The sequence below is a fragment of the Capricornis sumatraensis genome, chromosome 1, assembly GCF_032405125.1.
Source record: "Capricornis sumatraensis isolate serow.1 chromosome 1, serow.2, whole genome shotgun sequence".
NCBI lineage: Eukaryota > Metazoa > Chordata > Mammalia > Artiodactyla > Bovidae > Capricornis > Capricornis sumatraensis.
Window position 1 is genome coordinate 203,054,609 of NC_091069.1, and position 21,538 is coordinate 203,076,146.

The 21,538-nt window shown below is 44.6% G+C and overlaps 1 protein-coding gene across 1 annotated transcript in view; it reads left to right on the top strand.

Annotated features, from left to right (window-relative positions):
* Positions 1–2,185: 2,185 nt before the first annotated feature.
* SLC7A14 (solute carrier family 7 member 14) overlaps positions 2,186–21,538 on the top strand; it is a 50,568-nt gene continuing 31,215 nt past the window's right edge. The window contains exon 1 of the mRNA XM_068981252.1: positions 2,186–2,489. Coding sequence (XP_068837353.1) covers positions 2,186–2,489 — 304 coding nt within the window. The remainder of the gene's footprint in view (positions 2,490–21,538) is intronic.

Sequence of the window (21,538 nt, forward strand, 5' to 3'; positions counted from 1 at the left end):
GCCACATTTCACCTAATTCTTCTAATTAGGTTGTGTTTGCAATGTCTTTAGAAGCAGACAAGTGTTACATCAAGTGCTAAGTAGTATTAATTAATAATATTGGTCTATTACACCAGCTGGTACTTGCTATAAATGTAAATGTTCTAAGCCTATCAGTATAGTACCTGGAATCAATGTTCTCGCTGTACTTTAAAAATTCTTCATAGAATTTTATAAAGCCTCTGACTTCCAAGTCTTCCCTGGTAACTCAGATGGTAAAGAATCAGCCAGCAAGGCAGGAGACCTGGGCTGAATCCCTGGGTCAGGAAGATCCCCTGGAGAAGGGAATGGCAACCCATTCCAGTATTCTTGCCTGGAGAATTCCATCGACAGAGAAGCCAGGCAGGCTACAGTCCATGGAGACACAAAGAATCAGACATGACTTAGTGACTGACTCTTTAACACTGACTTGCAAAGAAAGTCTCTGGAGAAGGAAATGGCAACCCACTCCAGTATTCTTGCCTATAAAATCCCACGGATGGAGGAGCCTGGTGGGCTACAGTCCATGGGGTCGCAAAGAGTCAGACACATCCAAAGAAAGTAGCTTCATATAATCTTTGCATTTTCTGTAACAACTTGACAAAATTTTAGAACTCATCTATTACAACAATTCTCAAATCTATCAGACCAAGCATTCTTTTTTATAATAAACGTTTTGACACACCCTTCTTTAATGTCCTAAAGCAAAATTCATGAGTAACCTGCCTGTATATAACTTATTTCAGTATATAAACACTCAGGCAAGTACAAATATTGTCATAAGATGCTGGCACTGTATGAAAAATCACTGTCAACATGCCAGTTTCAAATGGCACCTTTGTGGGCTGTTATAGGTGTGCTCAATGGGCAATGTAGTACCATGGGTTGCACTGAAAAGAGGTCTTGGTTTTCCAAAATGGTGATGAATTCCTTTCAAGTTTCAAATGAAAGAATTTACAATCTTCCTTCAGTATATTCTATAATTGCCTTCCTGGAAAAACCAAGAGACTGGTCTACTAAAAACATCTAAAATAGTCTCATGTGTTATATGTTAAACACGGATAGGTTTCAGTTCACATCATCATAACCAGATTCTTCACCAACAAGAATATCCAATGAGACCTCTGAAGATAGTATGATACCACCCAACATGTTTAGCATCTCTGGGCCCCACCCACCAAATGCCATGGGCACTGCCCCTACCCCAAACTCTGAGAGCAAAAAATTCCCAAAACTTTCCATTTCTTTAGAGAACAAAATTCCAAGACAATCCCATGGGGTGGCTCTGCCCCTCTTGAGATCTAACTTTACATCTTTATATTAAAAAATGAAGATTTGTGTCCCCAAAGAATATGCTCAAGAATCACAGACCAAACTTTAGCAGAGCCAGGTAAGAAGCACTTGTGGGTTGACAGAAAAGCATCTTCCACCTGCCAGGCATTGTCTTAAGATCTTTCTGTGTATGGGTATCCAACTCTTTGCAAACCCATGGACTGTAGCCTGCCAGGCATCTCTGTCCATGGAATTCTCCAGGCAAGAATACTTAAGTGGGTTGCCATTTCCTTCTCCAGGGGATCTTCCTGATCTAGGGATAAAAACTGGGTCTCCTGTATTACAGGCAGATTCTTTACCATCTGAGCTACAAGGGAAGCCCCTAAGATCTTTTTAGACAAACACTTATTTAATTCTCACATCAACACAAGGCAGGAGGCTTGACCATCCCCACTGTACAGTTGAAACTGACATACAAAGACATGACATAACTTACTGCAGGTCCCGTGGCCGAGCCCTAACTCAGACCACCCTCTTCAGAAGGACCATGCAACATAGCGCAAACTACAGACTGTCATTTAGGACTGGGAGGGACACAAAGCGGGAAAAGCAACCCTCTGCGTTATGAATACACAGGACAGATCAGTTCCACCAGTTCCGTGCACCGACCTCTACCTATGTCTGCAAGTCATGGTTTGTTCCCCGCTTGGTCTCACCTTCCTCTTTCTTGTGTGTTTCCTGCAGACATTCATGCCCAGGAGAAGGCTGCTGCAGGTCCCTCTGGACCTTTCCTGAAAGGGAGATCCCCATTCACTAGATGAGTTCCAGAAGCAGCCACTGAGGCTTCTGCAGCCCACCTCTTTCAGCTGACCTTCACCACTGCCTGTCTCTCAGGATGAGTGGCTTCCTCACCTCCCTCGACCCCCGGCGAGTGCAGTGGGGGGCCGCCTGGTATGCCATGCACTCTCGGATCCTGCGCACCAAACCGGTGGAGTCCATGCTGGAGGGAACTGGGGCCACAACGGCACACGGCACCAAGCTAGCCCAAGTGCTCACCACCATGGACCTCATCTCGCTCGGCGTCGGCAGCTGCGTGGGCACGGGGATGTACGTGGTGTCTGGGCTGGTGGCCAAGGAGATGGCAGGACCCGGTGTCATTGTGTCCTTCATCATTGCAGCCGTCGCGTCCATACTGTCAGGTAAGCCTCTCGATGAAGGCGAAGGCTGTGCTCGCCAGCCTGATACTGTTCCTCCCACTCTTCTGGAGTATTCAGTAGTGAGAGGCGTGAAATGGTAGACCTTTTTGCTTTGACTAACAGGGAGTTCAGCACTAGGTTTGGCTCATTGGAGTAGCTTCCTTTTCCTTTGCTTTCTCCATCCAAATAATTACCCTGGTGCCTGCCCACTGCCCAATGTCTCATTTCCTGTCATTTCCCAGTGGCTCTATTTTTATTCTAAGTCTCCTTTCATGGGAAGGTAGGTCAGTTCCCTTTGTGTGAGTGTGGGGGGGGGGGGGCGGGGGGGCGGGGCGGGGATATAGCCAAGATATAAATAATAAATAATGGATAGGCAGAGTAGCAAAATGACACGTCAGTAAACCTGATGTGATTGGGACTTGACGAGCCCCAAACTGGCATTGTGATCTCCAAGGAGGAGGAGACCAAGCTAGGAAACATAAAGCATTGTGAGAACCACAAAGCACCACCTGCTGCAAGCGCTTCAATAGCTTGACATTCTGCAGTGGTAGCTCGGAAAGCCCCTTCTCTCTCCTTGAGAAAAAATCATAAAGCACATTTGTTTGTTTTTTTTAAATAAGGCACCAGGGCTTACATACTGATAGTTTATGAAACAGCGCTATTTCTTTTTCCTCTTTCCTCCTCTTGAGTTGGGGTCCACAGTATTTTCCCAGAATGCCAGGGATGGGTCAATGGAAACCCTGAAAAAGAAGGGAAACGTCTTGCTCTTGATGCTTATACTGCAAAAGCTCAAGGTGGATTTGAGGGTGGAAAATCCCGTGGGTCAACTCGTGTCTTGGCAATGAATGCTGTGGCCTCTTCAAATGTTTCTGGAGCAGTAAAGGTGCTGACTTATACTGGGAGTTCTGTGTACTAATGCATACGACCACAAGGAGAGTTCCGCACTAGTATCACACATCCAGGCTAAATAGTCTTCATCTTTATGGGGTGCACGGGCTTCCCGGGTGGCATTAGTGGTAAAGAACCCACCTGCCAATGCAGGAGAAGCAAGAGACGTCTTCCCTCTAGGTTGGGAAGGTTCCCTTGGAGTAGGAAATGGCAACCCACTCCAGCAATCTCACCTGGAAAATTCCATGGACAGAGGAGCCTAATGGGCTACAGTCCCTGGGGTCACAAACAGTCAGACACAACTGAGCATACATCCACACATGCACACACATGGGATGCACAGACCAGGGACATGCAACCACAAAGCACACTGCTTTACGTTTGTCATCTTTTTAATGTGATGAGAAAAATAATTCCAGACTGATGTGAAATATTTATCTCCTGCCATGGCTTATATCCTTGTTGGTTTTACCACTATCTTTTCCTTAAGTCATTCTCTAATATGCCTGAATATCCTAATAACTGAGATTCCTGCAGAAAAGAGGATTTTTTTCCTTATAGATGAAAATAAATTTTATTCACATGAATGAATCCTGTGGATGCTTGAAATTCTATTCACCTGATTGCAATCATTTTCAAACTTGTTTGGCAAAGAAATTATTTGGGGGAAGATGCCAGATTATTACTCACCATAAATTTATAAATCTAAAAATGTCAGCATACAGAACATAATAGCAATGGTAAGACAAAAGGCAGGCATGTAACCACATGTCCTACAGAAGACATAGGGCAGATGGCTAAGGTCCCGCCTGGTCAATGCAGACCACTTGCTCTCTGCTCAGTCGCTCAGTTGTGTCCAACTCTTTGTGGCCCTATGGACTCTAACCCTCCAGCTCTGCTGTCCATGGATTTTTCAGGCAAGAATGCTGGAGTGAGTTGCCATTTTCTTCTCCAAGGGATCTTCCCAACCTAGGGATCAAACCCGCATCTCCTGCATTGGCAGGTAGATTCTTTACCTGCTGAGCCATCGGGTAAGCCCCACAGTCTCCTCTATGTCCCATTCTATTGTGCCCCAGACCCCGAAACCCACAACAGTTCCCACAGGTGAATCCCCACAGCTTATCCTTCATGGTGCTAGCTTACATTTAGAAATCAGAATCAGGCCCAGTCACACTCTGGGAGCCTCTCCCCCTCTCACCGTGCTCATGTGTAACCTAGACCAGGGCTCTGGAGGGAGTATGGACACCACAGAAATCGGCAAACACTGCAAATCAGCATTTGTTTGTTTGTTGTTTTCAGAGAGTGCGTTGTTATACATTAACCGGCACATGACTGGCCTAGCTTCTCCGAAGGCCCCAGTACTATCCAGTAACTCTACCAGGCACCAGAAGAGAGTCCTGCTTCTCCCCCATTAGGGACACTCCTCTCTGCACCTGGTCTCAGCCATAATACTGCTCTACCCTTTGTAACAGACACCTCCTCACTGAAGCCAACCAGAACCTTCCCTGAGCTCCCAGCCAGGGCCAGGATCAAAATAACTGTGCCAAAGTTGGCAATTTTATATTAGGTTTCTTCATGCAGGCCTCTCACTCTATGATCCTCGGTCGCTAAACCAAGGAAAGCCCACTCCACCACGTTCCTCCCACTCCCACATCGTGACCTCAGTAGTGCCTCCCACTGGGTTCAGTTCCCCACCGCTCCTCCACATCACAGAGGTCAAGCTCCTGTCCACCCTCAGGCTTTTTAATACGTGGTCCTTTTCCACTTTGGCCTGAAGCAGAACGGTTTTAATTTGCATTTCCCTAATTATGAATATTTGAACATCTTTTTTTATTTATTTGCCATGCATATATATACTCTTTGGTAAACTATTTGTTCAAATCGTTCTCCCATTATTTAATCGGAGTCTTCAGGGTTTTTTTAATCAACTTATAAAACTCCTTTATATAGTTTGTATACAAGCCCTTTATTAGATGTGTGGTTTTACAAACATTTTCTCTCAGCTTGTGGCTCATTTTTAAATTTTCTTTTGATTTTGTTTTCTTTTTTAAAATACTGATGCCCAGTCTCTACCCCCTAGAGATTCTAATCCAATTCAGTTAGATAGGGGTACAGCCCAGGGATTGATAGCTTTTTTTTTTTTTTAATTCCCTGGGGAATTCTAATGTGCAGCCCAGGTTAAGAACTACTCCATTATAGGAATCAGGACCTACCTATGGAATAGCCATGACCTACAAGAAGAGGGAACATATGCTAAGATAGAAACTATTTGGCCAGCAGATACTTAAGAGATTTTTGCCCTTGTGGCATCATCCTCCATGCCATGCAAACCAGTTTACGATACAGAACAAATCAGACTAAGAGAGGGAACCACTTTCTCTATAATTGGACAAGATTCAAAGCTACAATAATTTCCCAGGCTCCTCCTACCATTCCTGCCCCAACACCACAGCTGCCCACAGCCTATCACAGGTAGAGGAAATTTATCAGAGGAAGCAGCTTGTGCTATAACCTTTACCCTTCATCCAAAAGGTCTTATCTACTCTCGAATAGCTCAGCAGCACACATCCAGACCCCATGCCCGTGCCAAACCTTAGAAATCCTTTGTGTATACCAGATTGTATAAACCAGATAGGGGAAGTAGTTTTCTCTCTGGTCACCACTGACAGATTTATGAAGAGATGAGGGATGAAAGCAGGATAGTTTTCAGAGTTTCTCTAGTTCAGCTGGCTTGGGATGAAACACAAAGCAAGTTCTCCATGCCAGCGACACCTGGCCATTCAATGCAACCTGCCCCAAGAGGCTCCTGTGGACGTGAGTGGGGAAATCAAACTTGTTTATTTCCAGCCCTTTTAATATTAATAAAACTGAACCTCAAACAGAGTATAGGTCTGAATGACCCCTAAGATCATGCACTGTCTACGATAACTCTTTGAGCCCGCTTCTCAGGGGGTTTTCTAAGGATAAATGACAGTAAACATTCACAACATAAGTCCCCTGGCTGGTACACAATACTGATAATTTTTATCTGCTCATGAAAAACAGTAGCAAAAATCTAATAAGATACAGTTTTGGAAAGCTGTATTGGGTACCCACTATATGCCAGTCTTAAGGCAATACCAGAAATGAATAAGAAATTGTCTCTACCCTAAAGCACCAATCACTTTTTAGGTTTATCTCCACTGTTGGAGATGAACACTAAACCTGATAAGTAATTACAGCAATAATAGCACTGATAATAACAGTGGCCGCAGAAGCAGCTGATTTGAGCACTTCCTGTGCACCAAAAGAGTTCTAAGTGATTTACACTTTATTTCACTCAGTCTTCACAACAACCCTATGTGGTAAGTGGTGTTATTGTCCTCATATTACACATGAGAAAAAAGGAGGCTTCTGAAAAGTTTGGCAGTTGGTTTAAGGTTCTTGCTTAAGAGGTGACAGGACAGGGAGGGCATGAGCAGTCTGTCTCCAGTGACCACTTGGCACTCTCAGTTTATGGTTCAGCCCTAGGGTTGATCATTTTGTGTTAACCATGTGAAAGATTCTCCCTCGCTCTTTCACATCTTCTCATCCATCATCAGGTGAGCCCTGGTAACTGCATCCCAGGGGAGGTGGTAAGGGGAGCAGAACTCTTTCCCACAGACGAGGCTCCCAGTCTCCTCCCTGCGCCGGTTCTGCAGACCCTCACAGTTTAAGCTGGGCCTCCTCGTTCCAGTGTTCATCTCCGGTTGATTTCCATGGCCAAAGAGATCTCTAAAGACTTAGGGTCTATTTAGGTAGTCTGGTGCGCTTCCCCTCCTCAAACTGAAGCAGAGCTGAGAGGCGACCACCAGAAGGGTTGGCCCTTCTGCAACCTGTTTTCAATGACCTAGATCGCTCATTCATTCCACAAACTTGCCTTTATTAGTTCCTCCAAACATATCTGAGAGGTGCTCTTAATCACTAGGGGGAGTGGGAGAGGCAGAAACATTGAGAGAGTAGAAATGCAAAGATGAACAAACATATGCGGGGCAGTTTCAAGCTTCTTGAAGACTAGCTCTCCAACATACTGTCCAAATACACAGCTGTAAGTTGGAAATCTTAATAATAATAGCGGCTGCCCCTGATTGTAAAGTCTCTAAGACATCAGTTAGTAAACACTTGATCAATGTTAGCCACTACTATTATTACTGTTGTTATTATTATTATTAAGTGAATACCGTGCCCTAGGCACCATGCATATACTACCCCATTTAATCCTCTCAGCCTCCCTGCTAGGCGATAGTACTGTTCCTGTTGCATAGCTCACCATAATAGCTAAACCACTGGGCATTAGGAATATGCCTGGCACCAGCTGAACACCAGCTGCACAATCCTCCCAACAAATCCTACAAAATAACTACCACTGTCAGATTCACCTTGCAGATGACAAAACTGAGGCTCAGGGAGGTTGGGTGACTTGTCCAGGATAACAAAGTAGTCAGAGGCAAAAAAAGGCAAGTCTAAATTTGATTCTGCCTTCTCCAGAGGCTGTTACCCCCATGTTGCTTCACGCAGACACACACCCCCAAAATTTAAAAACTCACCAGAGAAAACAGAGAATCAAGGAAACCCTCATTCTTTTTTTTTAACTAAAACTTCATTCTTAGTGGGGTTTTAAAAGAGCCTGTAGCTCACTCTTTTATTGATTAAATGAGTACTTTTCTAGATCAAAACTTCTGTAACCTGGGTCATGAAAGTGACTTCAAAGTGCAGTGCCTTTCCATCACCTGTCAGCAGTGAGAAGGGTACTGTGAAGTGCAGGCAGCTCTTCCACGGGGGGCTGGATTGACAGCCCTGTAGGAAGGCTGTCAGTTACCAGTTCAGGAAAGGTGAGCACAATCTAACAGAAATATGCAAGTTTCTCAGATCACTTAATGTGAAAATGAGCTTCCTCCAGCAAACCCAGGAGAGACTGGGCTTCTTTTACATCTTCTCCAGCACTGGCTGGGGTGGACAGGGCATACTGAGAGCACCCATTGTGGCTGTGGGAGGGACTGGCCGCCAGCTCTGGGCTTGGCAATGCAGAGATGTTGCAGAAGACAGGAAAGAACTCCGAGACAAGGGGCTTGGCATGGATGCGAAGAAACAAGACAGGCACACATGAAATAGTCGTGGGCACAGCAGGAGACAAAGGGCCTGGGACACCCGGGATCTGGTCCAGCCCTGTCCCCCAGCAGCTTGGAACCCTGGAACAAGTCATTTACATCTTGTGCCCTCAGTTTCCTCCTCTGCAAAATGAAGAGTTTAGATTAAAAGTGAAAGTGTTAGTTGCTTCAGTCATGTCCAACTCTTTGCGACCCCATGGACTGTATCCCACCAGGCTCCTCTGTCCATGGAATTTGCCAGGCAAGAATACTAGAGTGGGTTGCCTTTCCTTTCTCCAGGGGATCTTCTGGACCCAGGGATCAAACCTGGGTCTCCTGCATTGCAGGTGGATTCTTTACCATCTGAGCTACCAGAGAAGCTTGCCCATGTGAGTTAGGGTGAAAAAGAGAACCCAGGGAGGGGAAAGATTTGTGAAAACAAAAAGGTCCAGTGCCTCAATTCCCCTACACACACCCCATCATCACATAGCATGGGAGTGATCAGTCCCAGAGCTGACATACCTCACTTCAAGCCCTGCTCAGCCATTTACTACTTGTGAGACTTAAAAAATGCACTTAACCTAGGGCTCCCCAAGCAGATTGCCAAAAATGACACATGTGCCAGGGTATTGTTCCCTTAGCCCTCAGGGCCACAGGAGGTGGCCAGGCTTGTCACTTGTACCTATGAACAGCCTCGACCCTTTACACAGGACCTCCTGACCACATTCATACAAGTGTCATTGTCTAGGTGTATTCTGCAAGTGGAAAAGATCAGGAAGTCCTGAGAACCTAGCTAGATCTTGACCTCAATTTCTATAAATGGAATAATGACAGCCTCAGCACCGTTACGACCTTGTGAGATTCAGATCATGTATGGAAAGTGCTAAGTAGAGCTGGTACATGTAGTCAGTGTTTAGTAATGTTCGCTATTATCTTTATGACTATCACGACTGCTGACCAGCTCTCCAACCTAACAAGGCTAGGCTTGTTCCTGGTGCAAATGAGCCATCTGTGGTTCAGATTCGGAAGTCCCTCCACGCACACGTAGCAGAAGACTCAGACCCACCTCCTACCCACCCTTTCTCCAGATAAACAGTGGGCAAAGAGCTTGCTTTTACTTCTGAAGGAAGAGGAACTCTATCTCTACAGGGACAGTCCCTTCAAACAAGCTGTGCTTCAAAACATACAAGAAGACTGTTCCTCAGAAGACAAGTAAATAAATATAAAGAAAAATTCCAAACTGTAGTAAATGCTCCATGTAAATTAAACAGGGTACGATGATGAAGTATTCTCTCTCTCGGAACAAAAGATATTTAAGCAGCCTCCGTTCTGTGCAGTGAAATAGGGGCTAGAGATGAGTCAGGCACAACAACCAAGGATAACCACCTGATGCAGGAGTGCACATGGAAACCGTGAAGAGCAGTTGTGCCAGGCACCAGCTCTCACCCTTGGAGGCCTGGTAAAGGCAGACACTGTGACCGACCGCAGCAGCTCACGGACTGCTCGTGCCAGCCACCTGCTCTAAACATCCGGTCCCACTCAGTGTCCCTCCTCATGCTGCCAGGTCACAAAGGTGGGGTTAAGGGGCAGGGCCACCCAAGTGAATCAGGGAGGGCCCTGCACACTCCCCAAGCCCTGGAAAAGAGGTAAGGTCACCAAAGCAGAGGGGGTATGAAGAGAAAAGAACTAAGGGCAGGACTTTGTTAAGTGGCCACAGTCAGATGGAGATGGAGAAACAGGAAGCAACAGTGGAGAAAGAAAAATGTAGGCAGAGGAGTAGGAATGAAACTGAAGGAAGAACAGATTCTTACACAAGGAAGTGAAGAATGTGTGAGTGCTGACATTTCAAGACGCAGGGACACTGATGAATGGCCTTTCCAGTGGACTGTCTACCTCCTGTACCCAGGAGCTGGCCGCTTCTGGGGTACAGCATAGACAAACACTGTAAGACAAAGGGTAGAGGTAGCATGAAAAAGAGAGAACAGCAAGCAATAAAGTGAACCTTTGATTTAACAACCCAGGGAATGCATTCATCCTGGACACAGCCTGGGCCTGTGCTTTACTGCATGTCCATGGGTGACTATATGTGTGTGAAAAGCAAGCATCACACATGTTTCATGCTCTACTTCACCACTGACATAGACTTCAGTTCAGTTCAGTCGCTCAATTGTGTCTGACTCTTTGCGACCCCATGGACCGCAACACGCCAGGAGTTTACTCAAACTCATGTCCATTGAGTCAGTGATGCCATCCAGCCATCTCATTCTCTGTCGTCCCCTTCTCCTCCTGCCTTCAATCTTTCCCAGCATCAGAGTCTTTTCAAATGAATCAGTTCTTCACATCAGGTGGCTGAAGTATTGGAGTTTCAGCTTCAACATCAGTCCTTCCAATGAACACTCAGGACTGATCTCTTTTAGGATGGACTGGTTGGATCTTCTTGCAGTCCAAGGGGCTCTCAAGAGTCTTCTCCAACACCACAGTTCAAAAGCATCAATTCTTTGGCGCTCAGCTTTCTTTATAGTAGAACTCTCACATCCATACATGACTACTAGACATAGACTTGGGTCCAAAAATTCTATGCAAAGTAGTTGAAAATATAGAAATATATGTATATATTTACATAATTATGTATGTATACACGTGCACACATAAATATATCTTTACATCCTATCAGTGCTTTAGGAATTTCCTATTCTGGAATGAATTCAATAATAGTCCTTGACAACCTACTGTATAGTACAGGGAACACTACTCAAATGTTCTATGCCAGCCTGGCTGGATGGGAAGGGGTTTGGAGGAGAATGGATACTTGTATATGTATGGCTGAATCCCTTCACTGTTCACTTGAAACTACCACAACATTTTTAATTGGCTCTACCCCAATACAAAATAAAAAGTTTTAAAAAATGAATAGTCCTTTGCTATTTATCTTTTTTTAATCAGAAAATAATTGCCTTACAATGTTGTGTTAGTTTCTGCCATACAACAATGTGAATCAGCCTTATGTAAGCATATATCCCCTCCCTCTTGAACCTGCCTCCCACTCCTTGGCTATTTATCTTGAGATTTTATTTATAAATACCCCAGTTTATAATTTCTTAGACTTTTTAAGGAAAATAAACAATGCAATAAGTTTCTCTTATGTATAAAACATGGATACAAATGCCTGCTCCTTCACAAACACTTCTAAGTGTGTTTTAATTATGAGAGCACTCGACACGATACATCAGGCCAAAAGCACTCCACGTTCCCCTTGGAGGGAATGCCTCTGTCAAGAAGCCACCGACATATGCAAGGGATTGATTCACTGCTCCAGTCACTGGAGCGGTCTTACAGAAGCGTCAGCTAAAATCCCACCACTGCTACTGCATTCAGTAGGGGCTATCTAGTTGGAAAAAAACCCATCAGGACCACTTAGATGAGAATCTGGCAAGAACAGTAACCCCTGGATCCTGGTCAGCTGTGCCCAGTACTGTTTAACACACACACTATCCTTCCTACCTCATGGACCAGTAGGCAGCAACACTCACTCCTAAAATACAAACTTCAGGCTTATGCCCTACGGAAGACCAAACTCTTCTAGAGTTTGTGGGCTAGAGAGCAGAAACAGGGCCGGAGAGGAAGGGAGGTGAAAGTGGTAGGCGTTCGTATCCTGGGAGGGAGGACAATTAGAGAAGCAGGAGCTGCCACCGGGTCCCTACACCCAGAAAGTTCTCTCTAACTGCCTCCCAAATCCTGAGCCTCTCTCTGGCCCTGCTCTGCCCTCCCTGCATGTGGCCACTTTGGAAAAAAGTCAAAATGGCGCCTGTCTCTTAAGGGGGTTTCTCTGGGAATATCCTCCACTGACAGCAGGCCCAGGCCCGCAAAAGACTCTCTGGGTCTCACCCTCCCAGGCATCTGCTGAGAACACAGCCTGTCCCAGCAGAACCTGGTCCTACCTGCTCATCAAGTGGGCTGAGGAGGCCACACAAGTGCTCAAGTGTGTTCTCTTAACACTCACTTTTGATCCCGCCTATTAAATTCTCAGGACAAAGGGGTAGTGGTCTGGTCCCCCACTTCTTAGAACTGCCCTCTGTCAGTGCCACATTCTTGTGCTTCAGGAATAGGGGCATTGCCCAATTTTGGAGAGAAATGAGCTGGAAAATCTTCGACAAACTGTTATTTCCATGCCTGCTCTCCTTGCCTTTCTGCACAAAGCCATTTTGGTCCAGTCATCAGAGTCATCTGGATGAGGGGCAGCGCGACCCCATGAACTGCAGCCTACCAGGCTCCTCTGTCCATGGGATTTTCCAGGCAAGTGTACTGGAGTGGGTTGCCATTGCCTTCTCCACATAAAGAAAGGCTGAACAAGAAAATGGGAACTCTCTTTTCATCTTCACAATTTCTAACTGGATTTGTGGAACAGAGCAGTTATTCCTATACTAAAGATTAAGAACCCAGAAAGAAATTTTTCCAGGTTCAGATTTAGAAGTGAACCAAGCACACAAAGGGCTTGATCTGAATGCTCGATCACTTCTGATATCTCTGCCAGTGCTGACTCTCTAACACCATCAGCCAACAATACTTGCTTCTGATCTCTTTTATTCCACCTACAAGGCCAAGGCTCCCACATAAACACTCCAGAAGCTACTTCTAAGTAAAGTTCTCAGATTCCTTTTCCTCAAGTATAATTACAGCCATAAATGCCGCTGGAGGGGTGCCTGCTAAACGCCAAGACGCATGACAGCTTGCCTGGTAGGCATCACCATTGCCATTTTCCAGATGGAGAAACTAAGGCTCAGTGAATTGGGTGACTTACTCAAGGCCATAGTTAGCAAAACTTCTAGTTGCCATTTATCAAGCACTTACAGTGTGCTAGACACTAGGCAACGTGATCTGTGTGCATTATCTTATTTAACTGTCGTAAGTACTCTCTATCTCCCTCCAGAGGCTGTGTGACTCCTCTGACACCTCACAGCTTCTCCTAAAGCCAAGAGGGGCTGTTGATGGAGACTGTAGCCTTACCTCACAGCTCACCTGAGCATCTGATGGGTAACTGCATACAATGGGCCTAACAGGGGTAGATGCCGCCAAACATGTCTTTCCCTTTTGTAACATCTTTTGCCCTCTGAGGCTGCCTTTGATGTTTACCCAAGGTCACCAACATGAAATTGTTAGGAGCAGAAAAAAGGGCGGTTTGAGACCACCTGCCACCTTAGCAATGAAGAGGGATCAATCTGGGCCAGAAGACAGACTCAGAAACAACTAACCCCGTGGATTCTTTAGTTGAAAGCAGCCACATGATCTTCATTATTATTACCATCCTCATACCTTGATAAGCTATTAAAAATTAACTAATGTACATTAATGATGATATTAACAACAGCATGACTAGACTGTATAATTCATCATATTATGGAATAATGTTACTGGAATTCATCATATTATGAAAACCATACCTCTAATAACCTTTAAAATATTTTCAAAGGGGAGATCAAGGCAAGAGAGTAAACAGTCCGATCACATTTAATCAGTAAATTATTAAACTTCCTTGACCTATTTTGGGGGTCACTTCTCTGACCTTGAGGTCAGCTTCTTTCCTTCCTGTCTGTATGCTGATATGTTGGTGCTGTGGGCTGGGAACTTTCCAGTTCTGTTTCCTCCCAACTGTAATTGGAGTCCTGTCAGTTTCAGTAAGTAATAGTGTCACACCCCCCTGATTGAAGATGCTGCCCATCCCCTAAACACAAGCTCTTATTGTCCACCTGAGGCCCACTTTGGCAGAAAAATTATAAGTCTCTTCTCAGATGCAAAGAAACAGGAGTTCCAAGACAAATTATTTTTCTTCCAGACACATTTGTAAAAACTGGCCCAAGCTTCACTGACAAGTGATGAAGTAACCAAGGTTACTCAGGTAGAAGAGACAGTTGAGGTGAGAAGGAGAGAGTGCCTGATGGATTACTCCCTGAAAAAGAAACCCCACAGTTTCTTGGCTGATGAAGAGCATAGGAACAGGACACTGGGGCAGGGTCGTAGGGGTTCACGACACTTGACAGGGGGCTGAATAGATGTTTCTTAGATCCCAACAATATGCTTCTCAAGGGGGACAACATGATGGGGATACTTCAGCACCACCTCCTGAAATTCAGTGCTGCTGAGAAAACAAATGTTTCCCAGAGAATTCACACATTATTTCTCTCTAGGGTCCTGTGATTTCTTGTTATACCCCACTCCAAAGACACATGTAAGCAGTACTAGCAACCACAGCAACACAGAAAGTCCCCTACATACGAGTAAGTTCCATTCCAACAGCCTGCAAGTCCAATTCATTTGAAAATCCAACAGAGTTAGCCTAGGTACCTAACACATTCGGCTATACAGTCCCATACTGTAATAAGTTTATAATACTTTTCACATAAATAATACATAAGAAAACAAACACAAACAATAAAGAAAACATTTTTAATCTTACAGTACAGTACCTTGAAAAGTACAGTAGTACCAGCTACACCACTGCTGCTTTTATGCTGTCTCTAGACATCCTGGGCTTGAAATGAAGACACCGCGCTACTGTACTCTACACAGCAATGTACAGCAAAGTACACAAAAGCACAGCCACTTGTAGAGGGTTCATGCATGTGACAACGTACACAGGACACAGGCACTGACTTATGTCATTGGACATGTGAATACATGTTTACATCTTTGAAAGTTTGCAACCTGAAGGTTCATATGTAGGGGGCTCACTGTATATATAACAGCTATAGCCTGCTGTGAATTTATAAATGGAACAGACATTTTAAGAAGACTAAGAAAATGAGAAGGAAGTGGATAACAATCATCTCAGCAAAATGCCATCTTTGGTGAGGGTGTCCTTAAAGACATGTTTAGGTCTAAGTGGTGAGTTGCTCTGGTGTCGCCCAACAGCTGATTCCTCCCTGAGTTTGGAAGACAGGATAAGTGGCACTCAGGAGGACTGCTGACAGATAAAACATGTCCAAAACAACCAGCCAGGCTGGGTATCTGCAACCTGTGGCCAGTTACCCCAGGCAGACGCTCTGATCAATACGCAGGCCAAGACTGATCCCAGAGACCTGAATGAAACTGCAGGGCTGGTTAACTGTTTCCATGAACACTTCTTTCCACTGCTTCTCATACGTCCTGACGCCCTCTTTCCTTATGGGTAGTCCTTCCGGCTCTCTGAAGACCTCACTTCAGAACTCAATGTTGCATCTCTTTAAATCAGCCCATGTATTCCCCCAGCCCCTGCAACTAATATCTCCTTTCTTGTTTGCTTAAACTTGTTGCTTTTCTGGTCTGTCTTCTCCACTAGACTGTCAGACCCACAAAAAGAGGAACTATATTCTTCCTATTCACCTTTAAGTTCCTAAAATCTCACATAGATGCATCAAGATGGTGCCGTATAAATATTTCGGATGATGAAAGAATGGATTGGAAAGTGCCTAGAACTGGGTATCCAGGGACTTCCGTTTGGATCCCAGCTCTGTCGTTAACTGAATACTCAGCTTCAGCCTGTGGGTCCACAGAGTATACTCAGAGGCTTTGGGGAGGCGTGGGATGAGGGAGTTCCTGGGCAGGCATCCCACTCCCTCCTCAGACAGAGCCACCCAGCTTTCATTAACTTATGAATTAGGCTCTCAAATAAGACTTTGTGTGCAGAGTGGGTTTTACAACCAAGACAAAGCTTTACAACTATAGTAGATAACGGTACAGCCCTTTTCTGCTAGATTCCCCCAACCTAATAACCAAGTTCTTTCCCAGCCCCCCTCTGCAGACTCGTCACCCTCAGTCCCCAGCGTTGCCCATAGATCATCTCAGCTGTGCCCTTTTATCTGCCTGAGACCATCCTTTCCCATTTTCTCCTGCCTGGGAAAGCCCAGCTCACCCTTCAAGATGCAGTTCAAAAGCCTCCTCACTTTGTCTCCGCTTCCCCAGCCACCAAAGAACCATGCTCCCCAAGAACCACACTCCCCCCACTGGGCTCCCAGAGCACCTCATGTATACTCTATAGCATTAAACACCAGCTGTGGGGAGTCATCTGTTTATTAAACCCTTTCCCAACTAGAATATAGACGCTTCAAGGTCAGGAGAGCTGCCTTACTTTCCGTTTAAGTCTCTGATATGATATCACCACAGTGCCTGATTTGGTAGGCACTAAAGGAAGGAAATTAGGAAGTCTGAAGTTATTCAGGAAATTAGTAAGTTCACTGATAAGTAGGTTAGTGAATCAGTCAATAAGTTCAACTACACGGTAATGGGAAAACCTCTGTTTATCTGAGTAGAGTAATTGGCATTCAAGTGTAAATAATCTCTAGATTTAATCTTTCTAAGAGCAAGTACACTTTTAAAAAGGACTTATTTGTCTGATGGCTCTCTTTGGTGGAAGGAAGAGGGAAACATTTCTTGAGTGGAGAAAGTGTTTTCTAACTTTTACCTACTCTCAGTTGGATCTCTCTCCTTTACACCCTCCTAGGGTGGAGAATCTTTGCCTCCTGGTTCTATGCCTCCTGGAACTAGAGAACCAGCACAGGTTTTAAGTGACAGGATGACATTATATGGGGAGGAACATATAGTGATTGTCTTGGGTAGTGCTATCTTCAGCACAAGTTTAGAAAGTTCAATATTGTTTGTAGACTCTCTGGGAGCATCTAACTGAAGGTTGGTCTGTTACACCTATATATGTCATAGCAAAGCTCAAAAGAAATTCACATTGAAAGGAACCAAATTTTTCTGAACTTCAAATCACGTATCACTTGAGGTATACACAAAGGGGTTGACAGTGAATGTTTCAAAGATGAAAGCTTCTGGTATCTTGTCCCAAGCCTCTTTTCAATGTATAAGTCCTAATTTTCCCTAGGTTTCAGGCTGGTAGTTAGTCAATTTAACCAAAAATAGTGCTAGATATAGAAATAAATCAGAACACTAGGGATACTACAAAACAAGAACAGGAGGAGGGGCTTCCCAGGAGGTGTAGTGGTAAAGAATCTGCCTGCAATGCAGGAGACACAGGTTCGATCCCAGGGTCAGGAAGCTCTCCTGGAGAAGGAAATGGCAACCCACTCCAGTATTCTTGCCTAGAACATCCCATAGACAGAGGAGCCTAGCGGGCTACAGTCCATGCAGTTGCAAAGAGTCAGACACAACTAAGCAACTAAATGACAACAACGAATGTTTACAATATACTTAAAAGGCAGATAACCAAAAAGGGTATCAGAGTTGCAGGACGTGAGGAATAAATCACTCCTCTTCTCTTTAGTCCCACTGAAATGAAGCCACTGTATTGCTCAAGGACTCGCCTCTCTGAACAGCTCTGAAGGGAACACGTCCATCACGTCTGCAGCACACACTCGATAGCCATCTGCACCCTGCCATTGTGCTGCACATTGATTTTCTCCAGCTACACGGTCATCCTCTGGAACCAATATGCCTCTCCCTCTCCAGCCACTTGATGAATAGCCAAGGAATGCAAAGTCACTTTGATAACAGCATAAGGCAAATGTGATTAGGAGGGTAACTCTGGGGCAATAAATTTTTGAAATGAGTTGCTAAATTGAGTAGAGATTATTTATAAACTTATCTCTCATTTAGAATAGTGAGTCTGCTTCTTGGTTCACCAAATCAATTTTAGGTGATAAATATTCTGCAATTCTTTTTCTACTATTCTGCAATGCAAACTAGAGAGAATGTTACCTTCCTACGCACTAACTTTAAAAAAAATCACCTCTGTATGGAAGACAAAGGAAAGAAAAGTAATTTCTCATAAAAATAATATTTCAGCATTTGGATGCTGGGGCATAACCACTGTGAATGCTGCTGCCACAAATGCACACTCACATACGTGTGCCATTTGGTGCTCAAAGACCATGAGTCAAGCTGCCGCTGATGGGGCTTTCCCAAATGACAACCAACTCCTGGTAAATTTCAAACAAAACAAATTACAGCTGTCCCTTAATTTACCCAATTGTTACCCCCCCTGAATAATTCAGTGTATGTAAAACCATGCAAACAAAAAATGCTTTGTGCAATGAAGATAGATTTAAGCTCAGAAATTACAAACACGTTGTGTCTTACATGAATGTCCACTGGGACCTTTGGAATCAAGTAAGAGGACAATGCATCATCCTGTGGGATGGTCCCACACACTACAAAATGTCTAACAGCCCAGGCTTTTGCCCATTTAATTCCACGAGGGCCCACAATAATCATGTGAACCATAGACACCCTCATAGAATACCAAAACTCCCCCTAGGAGGCAGTACAACCTTGCAAGACTACTGGCTTGCAGTATTTCCTATAGGGCTTCCCCCATTAACACAAATGTTTAAGAGTTGATTCTAGGTCTAAAACCAAAGAAGGACAGTACTAGAAGGGAGCATGAAGCTCCTCTAATTGGCCCTCTAGTTTTACCCATGTGAGATAAGTAACTTGCCTTTGAATACTCAGTGACCACCTAATCTAGGATAAAAAAATTTTTTAAATGGCATCCTTTTCCATGGTTTTTATTTCTTATTGAAATTAGAAAGACACCCTTGAATGTGTCTCTTACACATGAGATCGTTGGTGGGGGTGGTGGGGAGGGAGTAGAATGATTGACAACATTTTCCAGCTTTTTCCCCAGGATACTGGAGTTGAAATCATTTACTCCTCATCACTGAGTTTCCCTGGATACACTCTATAAATGTGTGCTCAGTCATGTCTGACTCTGCGACCCTGTGGACTGTAGCCCACCAGGCTCCTCTGTCCATGGAATTCTCCAGGCAAGAATACTAGAGTGGGTTTCCATGCCCTTCCCCAGGGGATCTTCCTGACCCAGGGATAGAATCCACATCTCTTGCATTGGCAGGTGGGTTCTTTACCACTGAGCCACCAGTGAAGCCCTCTAGCACCCACGAAAAGCTTGGATTCATGCATGCAAATAAATCAGAAGCTTTCAAAAATAAAATCCTTTACAACATGTTCAAAATGAGAATGTGTCCCAAAGAATGATTTCTGCGAGCAGAAACTATCCCACGTGATTAGTGTCTAACTGATTTCCCACTCTTCTCCCCAAACCCCAGTCATCAAGATCCAAGCATGTTTGGGGTAAATAAGTAACGAAGATTCCATATGCTCCTACACCATGCCCAGCACAGGGCCCATTCCTCTGACCCAAGAGAGCAAGGGATGGGCAGGTCCCTTCACAAGACCTAAGGAAGACTTGACTCTTTGCTAATCACCCTTGCCCAGTGACTTGAGTGTTTTCTTACTTAACTTGGCAGATCAAATATTAAGGAGAAAAATATTGGCTCTCCAAGTTAAATCTGCAATCAAACGGATGCCCATTTCAAAAGTGCCACTTGGAAAAATCCTATTTATAAGCCTTGTACATTATCAGGTGGTGAAGAAGGATGAAGAAAAGAAGCTCACAGAGTATAAGAATTACTTGATAAAGTTGTGCATCCTGCACTAAAGAGAATAAATCACTTACCTCCCAAAGCCTTACACTGCACTTAAAGAGACACCTACTCAACGTGCAAGCTCAAGTCCCTTCAGAAGATGAGAACACATAAGTTATACCAGTTCCCCCAGCAACCAAGAAAATATTATCAGGCCCTCACACTCTGTACTTTCCTCCTAGAGTTCCTCAGGCTTTCCTTCCGAGACCACTTCCTCTTAATTTTAGACTCACTCTAACAATTTAAACATTAAGTGTTAGAAGCAGCAATTTAGAAAAAGAGGAGGTCAGACCGCTCCAGGTAAGCCGGGCAACAGTAACAAGAAGAAATGACTGGTAGTCTGACCTCCAAGGAGATGGAAAACTATTTTACAAAGTGGAGGGAAGGGGGCTGACACAGACACTCAAAATAATAACAGCTTAGGCCATTCAAGGTAGGGAGGAACAGCTTTGCTGGCCTTGAGAGCATCTCCATAATACGGAACAATATAGTAACTAATGTGAAAGGAAACGATGCTTAATATATTTTGTAACAGAATTCCATATAACAATAGAATCCTACTGTTGAAAGAGTAGGAAGATTCTAAAGAGAGCATCCCGGCCTAATTCCTGTACCTTACAAGGAAGGAAACACGTAAAGTGGTGCACAGGTTCGAGGCAGAGTTGAGACGAGAGGGCAACCCAGCTGTCCAGGGCTCCTTCCACATGGAGGCGCCGACACGGAGGCCACCGAGGGGAAGGAAGAAAGGGCGCGTCACATGTAGTCACATCGTGTCGCTGCATCTGACGTCTCTGCTTTTGCGACCGTGCATTGATTTTACTCTCTTCCAAAGGAGAAGAAACTTGCTCTCTTCAGTCACAAAAGAATGAACGATTTTTCCCTGATTTGTGATGAGAACCGCCAGGCTGGCCCTGAACAAAATTGGGACTGAAAGTAATGCTTACTTTGTGTTCCCCTCTACCTGTATCTCACGTGCCTGGGGTGTCTCCTCCAAGCTGTTGCATGTCTGAACTCCCACTCAGTACCCCACCCACTGGCCCCAAATCTAGACTTTCTAACAATGTAGAATATTCTCCCAACTTCCAGAAGTTTGATATACTCCCAGCCTCTTTCTAATTTAATTTCTAATTCTATAAAACAAAAAATATACCAGTGTTTCTCAGAGGCAATATACCAGTGTTTCTCAAATATAAGTGGCAAGCTTATTAAAAGGCATATTCCTGGTCCCCATCTCCTGAAATCACAACTCGATAGATGACTCTGATCGCTTTTTGGCCTTCTGGCTAAGATCAAGTGTAATAGATGACTCTGGTAGAAGTGTCCCTTTAGACCCGCTTTGGAAAACATGTGACTTCCGCCTGCCTCTCCAGCCTCGTCTCCTCGCAGTCCCCCAGCGCACATCCCCGTCCACCCAAAACTTCATGCAGTCTCTCCCCACCATGCCTTTGCCTCCCAGTCCTCCTTCTGAGTCCAATTAATTCCTCCATATACCTCAAAACCAGCTGATGCACACGTCTCATCTCTGCTGTCTGTGTTCCTGTGCGTCTCTGCACGACTGAGCTCATACTCCCTACAAAGTGTGGGGATTCACTGGCATAGCGCCACTTGAAGGCAAGGCCCTGCC